This window comes from Colletotrichum chrysophilum, assembly GCF_026319265.1.
Source record: "Colletotrichum chrysophilum strain AFK26 chromosome Unknown scaffold_292, whole genome shotgun sequence".
NCBI lineage: Eukaryota > Fungi > Ascomycota > Sordariomycetes > Glomerellales > Glomerellaceae > Colletotrichum > Colletotrichum chrysophilum.
Genome location: NW_026517579.1, coordinates 12,943 through 29,261, shown reverse-complemented (window position 1 = coordinate 29,261; position 16,319 = coordinate 12,943). Strand labels below are relative to the sequence as shown.

At 53.1% G+C, this 16,319-nt stretch overlaps 5 protein-coding genes across 5 annotated transcripts; 2 read left to right on the top strand and 3 right to left on the bottom strand.

The window, feature by feature from the left end:
• Window positions 1-273: 273 nt before the first annotated feature.
• Window positions 274-1,223, bottom strand: COL26b_014097 (uncharacterized protein; the record flags this gene model as incomplete). Its single annotated transcript, XM_053186677.1, has 2 exons — window positions 274-1,073; window positions 1,130-1,223. The coding sequence occupies 2 exons, from the start codon at window positions 1,221-1,223 to the stop codon at window positions 274-276; spliced, it is 894 nt and encodes a 297-aa protein (XP_053029387.1).
• A 1,573-nt stretch (window positions 1,224-2,796) lies between these two features.
• COL26b_014096 (uncharacterized protein) lies at window positions 2,797-3,680 on the top strand (the record flags this gene model as incomplete). Its single annotated transcript, XM_053186676.1, has 3 exons — window positions 2,797-3,104; window positions 3,160-3,230; window positions 3,289-3,680. 3 exons carry the CDS (start codon window positions 2,797-2,799, stop codon window positions 3,678-3,680), a joined length of 771 nt encoding a protein of 256 aa, XP_053029386.1.
• A 964-nt stretch (window positions 3,681-4,644) lies between these two features.
• COL26b_014095 (uncharacterized protein) lies at window positions 4,645-6,428 on the top strand (the record flags this gene model as incomplete). The annotated part of the gene is made up of 4 exons (XM_053186675.1): window positions 4,645-4,939; window positions 5,404-5,496; window positions 5,550-6,189; window positions 6,239-6,428. The coding sequence occupies 4 exons, from the start codon at window positions 4,645-4,647 to the stop codon at window positions 6,426-6,428; spliced, it is 1,218 nt and encodes a 405-aa protein (XP_053029385.1).
• Window positions 6,429-9,663: 3,235 nt separating this feature from the next.
• COL26b_014094 (uncharacterized protein) lies at window positions 9,664-11,863 on the bottom strand (the record flags this gene model as incomplete). Its single annotated transcript, XM_053186674.1, has 7 exons — window positions 9,664-10,231; window positions 10,286-10,542; window positions 10,595-10,698; window positions 10,756-10,935; window positions 11,002-11,150; window positions 11,199-11,437; window positions 11,498-11,863. 7 exons carry the CDS (start codon window positions 11,861-11,863, stop codon window positions 9,664-9,666), a joined length of 1,863 nt encoding a protein of 620 aa, XP_053029384.1.
• Window positions 11,864-14,074: 2,211 nt separating this feature from the next.
• Window positions 14,075-14,330, bottom strand: COL26b_014093 (uncharacterized protein; the record flags this gene model as incomplete). The annotated part of the gene is made up of 2 exons (XM_053186673.1): window positions 14,075-14,212; window positions 14,274-14,330. The coding sequence occupies 2 exons, from the start codon at window positions 14,328-14,330 to the stop codon at window positions 14,075-14,077; spliced, it is 195 nt and encodes a 64-aa protein (XP_053029383.1).
• Between the last annotated feature and the right edge of the window lie 1,989 nt (window positions 14,331-16,319).

Below are 16,319 nucleotides of genomic sequence, written 5' to 3'. Positions count from 1 at the left end.
GAAAAAAGTGTTGCAAGCATAATGTCACTGCAAATGGAGTGTATTTGAAACCCAAACTCATCACTGCAGCGATCAGACACATTACCCGCAGTTGCCTAAGGCATATTCATGCACATGCCTTCCCTGCGCGGCTGTGATCCCAATAAAATGGACAAAAGTAGGTTTCGGCACGGGTATGATGCAGTCTGACAGTACTTTTGTGGGCGTGGCGGCCGATTAATGCTGTGATCAAAGTAGTATTGAAGTGACTATTTCTTCTGTCGCATAACGCGCTTAGCTGGCCATCCACTGGCCTCCATTGGCACTGACCAGGCATCCTGTCATCCATCCGCTCTCAGGTGAGCAGATCATACCAACAATGCCAGCAATCTCCTCGGCATATCCCGCGCGACCGCCGTACTTCTCGGCCATCTCCTTCTGCTCCTCGGTATCCCACTCCCGGATTCCGCACAGCGGCGTGAGGGGGTACCACATTGAAATGGCCTTCTTGGCATCATCAGAGGCACCACGGAGCATGTCTGTCATGGTGGAGCTGGGGTTGCAAGAGTTGACGGTGCAGTGCTCCTTCAGCTCGCGGGCCCAGGTGCGCGTCATCGCCTCGAGGGCACCCTTGCTGCCTCCGTACAGCGTCAGGTACTCGAGGCCCACCTTGGAGCCGATACTCGAAACGTTGACGATGCGGCCCGAGCGGTCGTTGGGGAGAAGTGGCTTGACGGCCTGGGTGAGGAGGATGGGGCCCAGGACGTTGATGGAGTAGACCTTGTGGAAGTCCTCGATGTTGACGGCCTCGAGGGGCATGGCGTGGAAGAGGGCGGCGCAGTTGACGAGGATGTCAACCTGGGGCTTCCCTGTCTTGGCATTGGGCGGCAGGTCGCTCTTCACGGTCTCGATAATCTTGGTGCAGCCCTCGGGCGTGCTGAAGTCGGCGCGGACAGGAACGGCCTTGACATTGTGTGCTTTTGAGAGCTGGGCGGCTAGGGTGGCGGCAGGCTCGTCGGAGGATTCGTTCAGGTAGATGATGACCACGTTGGCACCCTTGGAGGCGAGGTTCTGAGCAATGGAGGCACCGATGCCTTGCGTATTCTGTCAGCAACGTCCTCCGGGTAGTATCAGCAAAGAATGAACTCACTTCTCGCGCCACCCGTGATGACAGCGGTCTTTCCCTCGTGCACCCTGTACGGAGGGGCTTGGGTGATTGGAACGGTGATTTCTGTGGCAGTCATGGTGTCTGATGTTACGCGCAAGGAGCGATTCGTGCGGTGGATAGTATGCTGCGGTTTCCAACAAGAGTCTGCTCACAACGGCATGCAGAGTTCAACTGCCACTTCGTAACAAGGGATCCGGGACCATGGTAATTAAGGAAAGCAGGAGGGAGATATGACAGCCGGAACGTTTTACCCACGACCCTGTCTGCTGCGTCCCCATTTCCGGGTCCAGAGCGGATGCTCTAAACCAGTTGTGGCATATGCCTCCGACCTGAAGCTCGTTCCCATGTCGAAGGGTTCCTAAAAGAGGAACTGTCAAGTGGTTCCCCATTGTCTGTGGGTGGACCATGGTACGAAGGGTGCGGGGATGCGATCAAATTGGCAGGATCATCACTTTTTCCTCGCTAATGAACTGGTTCGTGGGGGCTAGATCATGAGAAAGCCGCAGGATATTCTGCCTAGTGAGGGTCCTTTCTAGCAACGTTAGAGACGTGAATGGCTCAGTCTTCTCTTTCGATTCGAGGGCCTTGAAGAAGAGGTATGGACGCGGCGTCCAGCGTAGTATTCTTTCCACCGCTGAGCATCCGTTGAAAAGGGGGCAAACGTACGTTACCTGCCCATCCCGCAAAGAATTGCCTCACGGCTCCGTTTTCTCTTCACCCTGAGCGTCCTCTCACAGTGATGGAGATGAGGAACTTGCCAACCAGCCCTGGCACTGCCCTGGAGCATGATACCCCACAGGTGGGGTTTCTTCAACGTTTTCTTCAGGGGTCCGTCAGGGGTTCGAGAGGGTCCTACTAGGTTGGGAAATGATCATCTCGGATTTGTCTGCTGTCGATCGACACGAGTGCGCAGCTTTGGGATGGCAGCTCGTTACGGCGAGCTCAGCTCACCAGGCGGCTGGGATATCACGTGTTGCATATTGTTTGAGAAAGCTCATGCATCCATTGGCAGTCGGCATCAATTCCTTCTCGGTTAAGTGACAAGGTTATTATATTGCTCTTACCATTTCTTGTTTCTTGAGCGGAATTTCCCACGTGCGCTCACCAACATACATACGGCTGTTTGGCCACTTTCTTGAACGTCTTCAAGCTAAATTCTTGATATATCTCTGAACCGAAAGGATAGGCCATGCGACTGACAACAACAAGATGACGACCTTGGATCCAACGCAGCGTTTTGTCGACCACCTCGAGGGCACAGGCCTCAGCCTTTTTGTTGTATCCATTGTTGGCGGCATAGTCTCGCTAGTGGTGGTGGGGGCACGCACATATTTCCGGCTTAAGGAGAGAAACTTCAGCTTCGACGATGGCTTGATGCTGAGTGGGTTGGTAAGTTAGATGTTGGAGGTTCGACAATATGCGCTTGCTCGAAACTGACTAGTACTTATCGCTAGATTGTTTATCTCGCAGATGTTGCTCTTGCATGTGTGGGCGCCCTCAGCGGGTTGGGTAGACGCAATGCCGACCTTAGCGCGACGATGATGGTTGAGTCTATCAAGTACTTGATGATATGGATGTTGCTATACGTCATAGCACTATGTCTTGTCAAGTCCTCCATCTGCATCACTACTCTGCGAATTGCCACCACGATGCCCAAGTTGCGCGTTGCCGTCTATGTTCTGCTTGGGCTCATCATCGCCACATTTCTCACGACTTTCATCGGCATCTTGCTACTCTGCCGGCCAGTCGAGGCAAACTGGGACGCAAGCCTCATAGCAGATGGCCGCGGGGAATGTTCCCCTGTTACCTCTATGTTGGGCTTGTCATATACGTCAACAGCCAGCACCATTGCGACGGATCTGGCTTGCGCGGTTCTTCCAGCCATCATTCTTATGCAGACGCAGATGAGGCTGTCGACGAAGATCATGGTTGCAACTTTCCTCTCTTTCGGTTCTTTGTAAGTCATCCCTTAGAGGTTCTTCGCCTATCGCCTAACTCTAATCTCCCTCAAGTGCTTCAGTGTCGACAATGATCAGAACCCCTTACATCGACCATTACAATCGCCCGCTCGACGATCTTGCTTGTAAGTCTATTGCGATACTTGGTTGACAATCGTTTTACTAAGTTCACTCGCTCCGTAGATCACATTGGCAACATTCCTCTATGGTCCAACGTCGAGACTGCCATCGGCTTGATTGCAGGATCTCTCCCCGCCCTGCGTCAGTTCGTTATGCGACATCGAGCTCCGCGAGCTACAACCAGAGGCACAGAGGGTTCAATCGGACTGCAGCCACCATCAGCCGGGCTCGTGACAATCGGTGGCTCTGGGGGAACATCAAAGATCAGGGGTCGGAAGGGCATGAAGTCTAACTTTGAGATCGATGAAGCCGACCAAGGCGATTGGACGCGTCTAGAGGAGGACAATGGGTCGGACAAGGACAGCACTGTGCCTATTCGGGGGATCCGAAAGGATATGACTTATGAAGTTGAGACGTCATCGGCCGGGGATAGCCAGCATTCTGGCAGGAAGTGATCAGCCATCGTGGTCACAACTTGAAGCCTACGATACTTGGCTCGGTTGCTCCTTCGGCATGCTGTTATCCACAAAAAACAACTGAGGGCGGAATATGCAAAGGAAAGAAAAATCGAGGACGGAAAATCGGCTTTCTTAGCCAGGGGCTCGCGTCTCGTCTAGAAGAGTCTTTGCAAATTAGAGCCAACAGCATCTCCAGAACGACAGCTCTGATTACGCGGACCAATTAATATGCCAGCATTGGAGGTTTTTGGTGGGGGCCAAAATCTTCCCCTGCCTTTTGACAAGGGGCCTTGTCCATTGATCCATGATCATGCAACATTCCTGTTGGATCGTCAACGTGTCGACTGACCGCTACGAGGGAAGCGAACGATGCGACCTTGGTTCGGCACAAGCGGTGTCCATTCCCCGGAGGCTTTCAGCTCCAGGATTCCTATTCTATGAGGTTGAAATGCTTGTGAACTTGGTTCGCAAAAATATGTTCCCGAACATAGCAATGATAGCATAGATCAACCACGGATCAATTCAATCCAGCGGGACGGTCCGGCCGGCGGATTGTCATCCCGGACACTCATTTCGGGGATACGACGGTTTCCGGCGAAATTGCAACGCTGGTTCTCTTCTCCGCCTGGGCATGCACCAACTCCGAGGAACATCGTCCCACGATCCAGGCTGCGTAGCCAATTGGGTAAGAAACGTGCAGAGCTTACGGTTGGCAATTTGTGGGTCTTGTTGTACGAGCGGAATCTGCTCCGATGCTTCTCCAATTTCCAAGTGCGGCGCAGGATGCGGAGATATCACGCTTCTGGGATGCGATCTCAGCCTGCTGTGATGTCCATTCATAAATCAGAACACATAAGGCTGATGGCTTCCTCCGTGCGATCTCAATTCAAGCGAAGTCTTCACTGGCATGTATGAGCCGAGCCGACGGGATAACAGGCTACCGGTTCCTTTTCCAGCCGATATGATTTGGGATGTGATCGTCGTAGGAGGCGGCCTCGCCGGGTCAGTCATTTCCAACCGCCTTGCGGGGTACCGTCCAGAGCTCAAGATCCTCGTTGTGGAAGCTGGACCCAACGCCAACGATCGGCAAGATATCGTTTGGCCCAACTCCACAAACACTATTGGCGGAGATTTCGACTGGAAGCTCGCTTCCGTTCCCCAGGTGCACGTGGATAACCGGTTCATCACCCTCGCCCAAGGAAAGGCTCTGGGCGGCGGAACTGTCATCAATATGGGTACGGCCCTCCTTCTTCAGGGTATTTTCAAACCACACTGACCTCAAACCAAGGCCTGTGGACCCGGGGTGACAAAGTTGACTACGACCTCTGGGGTGAAGCTGTTGCCGATGACCGTTGGACCTATGATGGGCTTTTACCATATATGAAGAAAGCGGAGACCTTTTGGAATTCCACGATAAACCCGGATCAGCATGGCTATGACGGGCCAGTGAGAATACAGTCCGTCACATCAACAAAGCGACCATTCCCTCTTCGTGAGAAGGTGCTGCAGTCGTGGCACGAAATTGGCGTCGAACCCATTCCGTTGTTTGATGGCAATGCCGGGAACCCTCTTGGTGTTGCGGAGTACACTGAGAACAAGAGAAATGGTCGACGGGAGATTGCCGCCGCAGTGTACTCCCTAGAAAATGTGACAGTGCTAACGGATACCCAAGTCGCCAAGGTCCTCCTTTCTAACTCAACAGAGGGGCTGATAGCCACAGGTATTGAGCTAGCGAACGGAACCCATATTTTAGGTCGGCAGACTATTCTCTCAGCCGGTGCAGTTCATACTCCGCAGCTTTTGATGCTCTCAGGTACGTTAAGTGCTTCAGGCAATGCGTTGGCAATTGTTGACAAGGAACCTTAGGCGTAGGACCCCGTGATGAGCTTGAAGCGGTGGGCGTTGACGTAAAGCTTGATGCTCCTGAAGTTGGCAAGAACTATGCCGATCACTTCCTGTCGCCGTCATCCTGGAATGTCAAGAACCCTGAGGAAGGCTGGGCGGTAGGATCTCCCGCATTTCCGACAGCGCAACAGTACAGCTGGGGAACCGCCACAGACTTCATCGTCTGCTCCAGTGTATCAGAAGAGGGACTCGCCAAAGCTATCGAAGAAGATGAGGGTGTCGCACCCGGCCCCGATCATCCTCTCTTGAAGCAAAAACGTACCTTCTTCGAACACTTCTTCCTCTACTCTGGGTCTGCCGACGGGTCAAAAGTCGCAATCTCCGGCATCTTCATCTTGCCGACTTCGCGGGGCTCTATCAAGCTTGCGTCTGGAAACATTACCGACTCACCCTTGATCGACCCGAATTATCTCGCGACTGCCGTCGATCGCTACATCGTACGTGAGGGTATTCGTCAGGAAATTGCTTTTGCTGGCAGCGACAAAACAGTCCTTGGTCGTGAGATTCTGAACGGTGAAGCAGCTCCGGCGGGGTTTGACGAACCGTACACTGTGAACTCGACTGATGAGTACATCGACGCAAGGATTCGTGCTGCTGCTCGGTAATGTGACTTGTTCTGTTGTTCAAGAGCAGTAACTAACCGACACTAGGTCTGTTCATCATCCGATGGGCTCAACAGCAATGGGAAAGGTAGTTGATGGCGATCTGAAGGTCAAAGGGGTACGGGGTCTGCGTGTTGTGGATGCATCAGTCTTCCCGGTCGTTATCTCTGCTCATCTTCAAGTGGCCACATTTGCTCTTGCCGAGCAGGCTGCCGAAATCATCGCCAAAGACTATTGAAACTTTTATGGCACGCATTGATAATATGTCAAGTCATTAGTAATCAATATTTATTATAGCAAATAGGAAACTCTGGGCGTATTCTGTTTGTGTCTACACCAGAAGTGTTCCAGCTAGGTTGTGATTAGACACTGGAGAAAATGACCTTTGAACCATGCCTGGGTTTTGTTCCAGGCATTAATTAACAATGATATCTCTCACTTCTCGCGCAACACGGCCGATCTGGCATTCGGGCCTGTCTTGTGCCAGTGTCCCAGAACTAAGAATATAAACGCCAATTTGAGCGGCAATGCGAAGGGCCACTTCTCCTGGCAGCGGTCCCAAACCTGCAGCATACCCTTCAATGACGTTCAGACCTGCATCGGAGCCAACGTTCCCAGATGCCCGCAACGAAGACTCAATTGAATCAAGGTAATTTAAACAAGCTGCTTCAAAGGACTACATGAGGTTAGCGTGGTATCCGAAAAGATTCGTTAACGTACGCAGCGCTTGGTGGTGATAGCATTCCTAGGATGTCTATAGCCATGTATGGTTCTCCATGTTCGACAAGAACTTCGTAAACAGCTTTGCTGTAATCGTCTTTTAGTGACTGTTTCAGTTTCACGTGGTAAGTGAGATTGGTTTGGCCACCCATCAACGGCTCGAGCGATACTGGCTTATAAGTTATAAACAATTGCATCCATCCATGACAATGTTCTGAGGCGAACATTTTCCGCAGTCTCAAGGGGCCTTGCCATCGTCAGATAATTCTTCAATCGGCAATAGATCGAGAGAGAATCTTGACATAATGCTCACGATGCTGACTCTATTGTCAAGGAGATATGGCTGCCTGGTGCATGACGACGAACCAACAAAGGCTTTCAAATGGATGCCTGGTTGCTATTACCCCTTGGCCGCGCAAGTAGCAGGGAACGGCTGCTGACAATCAGTGTAGATATCGACTGGGAGCAATGAGAAGTAACTAAAGGCAGTAGCCCAACTCATCTCACGTGAGATGTACAGTTCTCTTTTGGATATGATCGCGACCTCGTCGATCTATCACGCTGTTTGGGCCAGGCCTCTCCTCAGAATGAACAGCATTTTGCCAATGGCGCACCCAAAGACGACCAGTGACCCATGTGAGCGACGCTAGTGAATGGGGAGTCTGGAAGGATCTTTCACAATACCCACTGGCTCGTATGCAGGATATCTGGCTTCATGATTGGTTTCCCCGCACCATTGTTCTCATTGCACTACAGTCGTCTCACTCGTCAATCGCTTATTTTCAGCTGCAGATGCATAGCATGTTTCAGTCTCTGGACTCTTCCAGGAGAGAAATAAGACTCTTGCGCATTCTACCTGGTGCATGGTTTGACAGCATCAGACTGGATCTCGATGTCGTATCTCTCGATGCAAAGCCTCAATACCAGGCCCTATCGTACGTTTGGGGAAGCGAGGCCGACCCCAAAACGGTGACACTCCACGACCAGCGTTTTCAAGTTACTTCCAACCTATATAATGCTCTACGCAGGCTTCGGAAGTCGAGAGTTTCTGTGGCTTTATGGGTCGACGCCGTATGTATCAATCAGAAGGACAACGCGGAGAGAACTCAGCAAGTCTCGATAATGAACCACATCTACGAAAATGCTTTTGAGGTTGTCATCTGGCTTGGCGACAGTCTTTCGGACAGTTTGAAAGGCCTTGAGAGGTCTCCTGGTTCACTCGAAGACGGGCCTCGGTACGTTGCAAATCACGCTAGCATTGGGAATTTCGGCAGGCGTGAACCCTTCGACAACACGGAAACGGAGGCTGCAGCAGCCTTCACTATCCTACAGTTACTGGGTGAACCCGGGCACTGGGACTCGAAAGAGATTTTCGCAGTGAACCAAGAAGGACAGTTTGTTGTGGCTGAAATATACCACGCAGCATGGCAGGCTTTCCTGGGCCTCATGAGCTGTTCGTGGTGGTCGCGGATGTGGATCGTCCAAGAATTCGTCCTCGCCCGGGACTCGCAGGTCGTCGTCGGCAATGTCGCTGTGCCCGGACACTTGATCACGGACTTCTATCACAGCTACATTTCTCATCTTCCATCAGGGTGTTGTTGTCATCTCACCGTCTCCTGGCGGATGACAAGCGATCTTTGGGGTGAAATGATGAACATTCGACGCGCTGACATGGGCCTTGACGCTATACGCAATCAGCACCGCGATCACGGAGCCCACGATGGGAATAGACTAACGGCCCTGCTTCGGAAAACCTTGTGGATGCTCCGGCCGAAAGAAGCGACGGACCCGCGCGACAAGATCTGCGGAGTGTTAGGTCTCTTCCCTGGCATTGGAATCACGCCCGACTACACGAGCGAAGCAGCAAAGTTCTTCTCTTATGCAACCGAGTTCTTCATCAGAGCCGAGGAGGGTATGATGATATTAGCTGGTCCAAGGATGCGGCGCCCGGATATGCCATCTTGGGTTCCTGACCTGATAGGTGACCCCCAGGACAGGTACTTTCACAGTACAACCAGGAGAATCAACCTATGCGACAGATTTAGAGCCTGTGGGGGGTTGAATGTGTGGTATCGACGTGACGAAAGGTACCTGGAGCTAAGAGGGAGAAAGATCGGTCTGGTAAAGACAGCATCGCAGCCTTTTTCAGAAGGACATGAAGCAGAAGGGCTGCTTCGTTGGAAGCGAGAGGCAGGCATCTCTGATACCTCCCCTAGCAGCAACCTTTACCCACGAGGAGGCTCTCAGAGCGATGCACTTTGGAGAACCGTCATTAGAAATACGATTCTCGATTTCGAAGACCCGGACAACGACAGGCGCGCAACATCTGAAGACGCATCGTGCTATGGAGTCTTTCTAAAATGGCTGTGCGCAACTGGACATGACGAGAAGACCGAAATAGATCGCCAACAAGTCAACTTCTCGGGCTTCCAAGATGCCTTCTTCGTCGCTACTATCGGCCAAACCTTTTTCATAACGGACTCAGGGCTATTTGGGTTAGGAGAGGGAGTTCAGCCAGGAGACGAGATTTGGATATTTGCCGGTGGAAGAGTACCTTTCTTGATACGCCGCGGCAGTTCAAAAACACCTGGGGATGGGAGGTATACACTCGTTGGCGACTGTTATGTGCATGGGGTCATGTACGGAGAAGGGATACATGATGATATAGACCTTCAGCCTGTATTTCTAGAATGAGTTTCTAGTCCTATCTTTCAATCTTATGTACTGGGCCTGCTATGTTCGTCTTGTGTAATTCACAGGTTAGAGTGCAAATGAACCCCATTAGTCTCCTTAGGGGCCGTCTCTTCAACCCCAGGAGTCCGCCGATACGCCTCCGGGAAAATTCCCTCCAGCATTCCCTTGATCTGTAAAGCAATCACCTTCGAAAACCATCGGTGCTGGCCTGTTCCACCGGCGAACACGTAGATATTGTCCACGTCAGGTTGGCGCTTCCAGAGTCCACGAGTCTCTCCTTCGGCGTCTACACCCCACGTCGACTCCATCTTGCTGGCGAACTGCTTCGCCCCCTTTCCGAGGATATCCGGGAGACTCTTCCTGACATCCAAATTTCCGAAGCCTGTGCACCAAACAACAGCATCGGTCTTTACCTCACTGCCGTCACTCAAAAGCACGCCATCAGCTGTATAGCCTGCCGGAACGACCCCCGAGCGGATGCCCACTTGGCCGGTGGTAATGAGCTCAATGCCCTTGCCCATATCGACAAAATGCCCGCCGCAACGATCGATGAGATTGATCAAAAGGTCGCCTGTGAGTGAGTCTTCGACCTGCAGACCTGCCCTTCTTACTTCGTCATATCGTTTTCTGACGTATGTTAACGACCGGCCACAAAAACAGGTCTCGTAAAGCAACACTTACGGCTCCTCCATCGCCTGCATGCCGTGGCAAAGGGCGAGCAGAGGACCTCCAACTGCCAGAGGCCCTCCACTGACAACAGCGTCGCAATCTTCGATGGGGAGAAATTCGTACGCCCCGAGCCCCATGGGATGGGCGAAGTACGACATCGGAACAACGTAAGTTGGTGATCGCTGGATCATGGTCGTCTGGAGGCCGGCCTTGTGACAGTCTGGCATGATGTCAAATGCGGTATTTGCGGAGCCAACCACGATCACAGACTACAGCACTGTAAGTATGGACTGCTTTATGGTTAGTTGGATTGCCACATACCTTGGCCCCAGCGTCTACTAGCTGTTTTCCATTACCATACTCTGTCGAGTGGATGATAGCGCCCCTGAACTTATCACGACCCGGAAGATCAGGCACGTTGACCCCTGAGAATCCAGCACCTGTCGCCACGACGAGGCATCGGCATGTGACCACTCGCTCACATCCCCGTACGCCGTTAGCAATTCTTACGCTCCACAGCTTCTTGCCCGCGTCATACGAGGTGGCAACAATCGAGGACTGGTGAAGTATCCGTTGGTTTAGGTCAAATTCGTGAGCGAAGGCGTGAATCTGGTCGGCCAGCTCGTCTTTCGTCAAAGCATCGCTTGCCTCGTCGGGATATGCTGCGAGATGAACCAGAGTCAGTGTCGAAGCTTCAACATCAGGCGGCCAGCGTCTCGGGCACCTACGGATGTATGGAGTTTGACAGAAAGACTTGAAGGTGTGAAAGCGCATGCAGTCATATCTCAAGCGCCAGTTATCCCCAACCTGCTTGTTTCGGTCGACGACGACATAGTCGACGTTGAGCGCCTTGAGTCTTCCCGCCAGAATGACACCACTTGTGGCATGTTAGCAGAAGGTTATCTGTTATCGTGGAGGCACTCACGCGTTGCCTCCCCCGATGACGAGCACATCGGTTCGAAAGTCGGTCTCCGCGGGCAATGGTGTCGAAGGATGCCGCAACAGAGTCTCGTCCTCCAAGTGGTCTTCGAAGTTCGTCAACCATGTGCTCATCGACCAGATCCTCCATTCTCCGTCAGCCCCGTCGGGGATTAGCATGAGCTTTCCTCTACATCGTGCCTTCGGGGATTCCGTGCTGAAGTAAAAGCTACAGTCGACCCACGCCTATTCGAGGTCAGTCATGCTGACGTGTACTTTCCAGCTCTGTCGCGAGAGGGAACGTACTAGCTCCTCATTCGCCTTCACTACTTGCGCTGCACCAAACTCTACCGCAGTCATCCTCCGCAGGTGGCTGAGCTCCACGAGCGCGGCGGCGACCGTCTTGCCGCCATTGAAGGTCCGTAGATGAGCCGTCAATGCGAGCGTATCCTTCCAGTGCGCCCCTGTGGCATTGCCAGTGAATAGCTTGGCAACGGAAGGTTGGTGTATTCTCTGGAGGCCTTCGAACAGCTCAGTGACGACGCTCAATCCCACCTTGCTAGCATCAACGTCGGCCCAGTCGGTAGACGAGGTATTCGGAAGGACATCGTAAATTTGGCACCTGATGTCGACCTTTGGGGGAAATTCGGGATACTCTACGTGAAGAGCCATGTCGACAACGGTTCCAGGGGACTGCTGACCGTGATACACACATGCATCCAACACCCAGGAGGGGCTTCTCTCCTTCTTAAACATCAAGGACCCCTCATCCTTTCGCAGGACCAAACACGTCCGCGCCAAAGACGATTCCCACGGACGTTCCCGCTAACGATCGGGCCGCAGATCTTAGTACGCCACCACCACCAATCGGGACGACTATCCCCCAAACACCAGATGAGGCTTTTGGGGAAGCCCGAGAGACACAAATGTCTCACAGCCTCAGCCCGACGGCGTTTTCGTTAGTCGGCCGTTGCTAGACCTGGTTTGCCGACACCTCGCCTCTACGGCTGGCCGAAACGGCGCGCGCTTGGCTCGCTGGAGAAGACCACACAGGAGGAGGATGGATTCGCATAAGCTTTCTCCATCCCGCAGGAGCAGGTGCGCCCTTGTGGCCCGTCCTGCAGTCACATTCAACATGCTGTGGCACGCGTTGATAGGCGCGAAGCGGCCGATATATCTGACGGCCGATGACTCCGCGTCAATGTCCGGGCGCACAGCGTGTCTCACGTAGCTGCGTGGGCTAGTGCTTAGCCCTCGCGCTGCGCGATGCAACATGTCGGGGACTATTTTCTCAGGGGAGGCCCTTCTCGACCCCGGAAAAGCACTGACTCTTGCGGGAACTCGGGCCATTGCTAAAGTGACGTTGACATCATGGAGGAAGCGGGGTGGTGATGGGGAGGGACCTTTCAGCCGCTCCGAAGTCCTGCATACTCTTAAGTTATGGCTGACGAGAGCTGGGAACTTTCTATTAGTCGCATGTCCACTTAGGGCTGCGATTATGGCTTGAGTCTGGACCAAGCGATAGTAGGTTATTTCGAGGTCAGCACGCATGCATCGAAGGAGAACCTGCAGCTTACATGTGTGCGACGACGATTGTCGACCGTGATGGCGTAGTGCAATCAGCAACACCACCTTCAACATACCCCAATGTTTCATCAATCTTGATCAAGCCTATGATGACCTCCTCCACGACGTAATGTCAACATCAATATTCGTAAAATCCGGGGTAAAGCTGGAATAGATCGACTACTACCCAAGCGCGCACAACCCTGCGAACACGTTTCTGACGCCACAGCGACTCACGCCGCCCGATGTTTTGTGCCTCTCCCCCCTCAAAGTGCGCCGCTCGGTCCTCCGGGCCCTAAACAACCGGAATGGGTCAACGGAGAAGACGGCTTCCGCAATTCCGCGTCGGGGAGCCGATCCTACCTGATGTTCGACGACGCGAACACGAACGACACGCCGAGGCCGAGGCCGAGATGCGTTGCATTTGGACATCCTGCGACTGACTCCGGGGACAGGTGATATGCGCCACCATTCGTCTTTCACATAGAATTGAGGCGTGTAGTCGTTATAGACAGTGAATGCGTTGGCGGAGGCGTAATGATACTTTCCGTCAGTGGAAACGGCTCCTGGGGCTGACATGGGTGGCGCATCGGGGCAAGCCACGGCTGGCCCTCTACTAGTAGCTGACGGTAAATGCCGTTCACGCGATGCTTGCAGAGAGATATCGGAGACCTCTATTGGTACGGCGTTGTCGAATAACACCTCTGGCCATGTATGGATGGTAAGTTACGTTGGTCATGGAATGGACCATTGAACGAGGTTGGGTGTTTCCGCCGTATCCGATGACCCTGAAGGTCTGGAAGCCCAGCCAGTACCTCGGACTTCACAAAAGGTTCTAAACGGCGATTAGTAACTAAGGGTTGAGATTTGTCGTTGACGTAGGGTCGACCAGAAAGGAGCATGCATGATGCTGCAGGTAAGATCAAAAGACCGAGCGAACCATTAGATGGGTGTCATCAGAACTCGCAAAGCTTCTACCAAGTCTCCGAGTTTACTGTACCTCATGTGAAGCCCCAAATGCGTTTTGCCTCATATTCGTCTGTTGCTGAACACCGGGCACACATTTTACTAGTGCTGACCCACAACAAGTTCTAGAACAGATCATCTCTGCAGTGATATTGTGACGATGTCTACTGGTAGACGAACTCATGCGATCATAACTCATTCGACGTAATTCCAAGATTCCCCCAAAACTCCTTCGCTCCATGCGTTCTTCAATCGCCTCCAACCGAGGTAAATGGCCAGAGACATCGATGATTGATGCCATTCGAGACCTTCAACCCTCCTTCGCCCATCCTCTTGACGGGGTAGGACCGCTCACTTCGGGCAGTTCGCTGAATTGCCGCTCCTCTCACACGTCTGCCCCTCCTTCTTAGCACAGCTGCCCGAGGTGCAGAAGAGCTTGACGTTGCCAGCCTGGCACTCGCCCTTTGCCGTGCACGTTCCCTGCTGGGCCTGTGATGCATTAGCCTTCCATCACTGAATCGCGAAAGGAGGAGGGGATGGTGAAGCTTACCACGACGGTAGTCGCAAGACCGAAGACGGCCAGGAACAAGAAGTTTGAAATCTGCATGATGATGGTTTTCTTTGGATGGAATTGTTTTCGTGAAATGTGACTGTTGTGTTTTTCGTCTGAGAAAGTCCGGACGGAAGTGATACGTTCCAAATGGCAATGATCTACTATTTATCATTCAATATGTCTTTCTCACCCTGGCAGCAGACAAGAGGAAGGAGCAAATACGAACAGGTGCCGCAGATTGCAATCTATTTGAAGCAGCGTTAACTGCCAGTTTTAAGGTTCCAGAAGCTACACGAAGGGGGCAACGCCCAGACGGCGACTTTTGACGCTGGAACAGTTCAAAGGACCGCTTTTTTCTCGCGCCTTTAGCAGTGAAGAAAGGCCTCTGGCAAAGGGCGAGAGCGCGCTGGGTGGGAAGAAGGTGGAACGACGGCGTGGGTTTCGATGCCAGTCTGAGACCGGACTTGGCCGAGCGGCAAGGTTGACCCATCGGCGCTGAGACGTGTCAACTGGGAAGAGGCGTGCGAGGGAGGCGCAAGCTGGGGCCGCTTTCTGGCGCTTGGTGCGGCGACTTTTACTGCTCTTTTTCCTCGGATACTGTTGACCTGTGTCATGGAGTCTTCTTTGCTTTTCCCGAGGCCAGCATGTCGGGTCGGCGATGTGCACGTGGGGAAGCGAGCTCCTCGCGATGGGCGTGGTGATGCACGCCAAGGGGACCGGCGATGGCTGGAACGATTGATCGCCCCCTCGGCGCGGGGAATTTTGCAGGCGATCGGCGGGGGGAGATCGTTCGGGCTGGGATGCGGCTCAAACGGGACGAAACCGAGGGCGATGTCACTTGGTGACCATGTGGACGGGTAGACCGGCAGTCTGGGTGGTGATGATCGGGTTGGGCGGCATGGTCGTTGGGAATGGCTTCAATACGGGCGTGGTGCAGCCGACCGCAATCACCCGGGTCAAGCGGGCAAGCGGCGGTGAGAATACCGGTCTATCGCGGCACCCGCGACGAACGGGTTCCGAGGAGGTCGCGGGATAAGAGTCCAAGTTAACGGCTCTGTAATTCAAACCGCTCCGAAACAGAGGCTGGCAAGGGTGGCATACAGCTTGTGGAGCTCCACCGCGGCCTGGAACCATTGCCGATGCTCCACTGACACGGTTCCAGGCAAGGTGAATAGTTAGTTATTGATCAATAAATCAACGTCCTGAACTAAGGCTCGTTGAAGGGAGTGAGAAAGTAGCTTGCAGGCCTGATGGAGGTGCCACTGAACGCTGCCAAAGCAGTTCATCGTCTTTCTTCCTTCAACTCTCCTGCTCGAAAGGGCAATCAGTGCCGGTGGAAGGCAGTTAGCTATAAGATGCGACCAGGAGGGGGCCTGATTTATGAATAATAAGTTAAACCTTCCTGTCTATTGATAGACATTGTATATAACTAAAGCTTCAGATGATAGTAGAGAATGCTGCGAGACGGAAGGCTATGTGTCTATGCCAAAAGGTGACAGAAGCAAAAGGATTGGCAGAGTTCACAAGCAACGGCTCGGGCCGGAGGCAGATCGGCCGACGCACATCATACAAAGCACACGGCGAAACCGGGACTCCAGTGTCGGTGTGTGGCCGGAAAGAACGGGGCGCCCCAGACATCCAGCCCGCACCACGGCAGCACGACATGCACTGATAACGGGGAGAGACAACAACAGGCCCACCCGGCCCCGTTCCGCGGAGAACGCGGCCCGGCTGCCGGCATCGCGCGCCTGCACCTGCCCGTTCCAAAACAAGCGGCCCCGATTGAACCCATTTCCAAGGCAAAACTTCGGTCATTCGCAGTGTCATTGCAACTCTAAACCCAGAAGACAACCTCGGTGCCAATTCTCCCGCTCCTATCTGAATCGCGCTGTTATCGCATCTTTCATTCTCCGTCATCAGCATCAAACACCCCACGATGTGTCTGCGTCAACACATACCAATTGAGGGAATCGGGTCGCCAGGCGGACGACTACACAGGTAACACAAGTAAGACAAACACATCCGCCTCGTATCGAAGCTGAG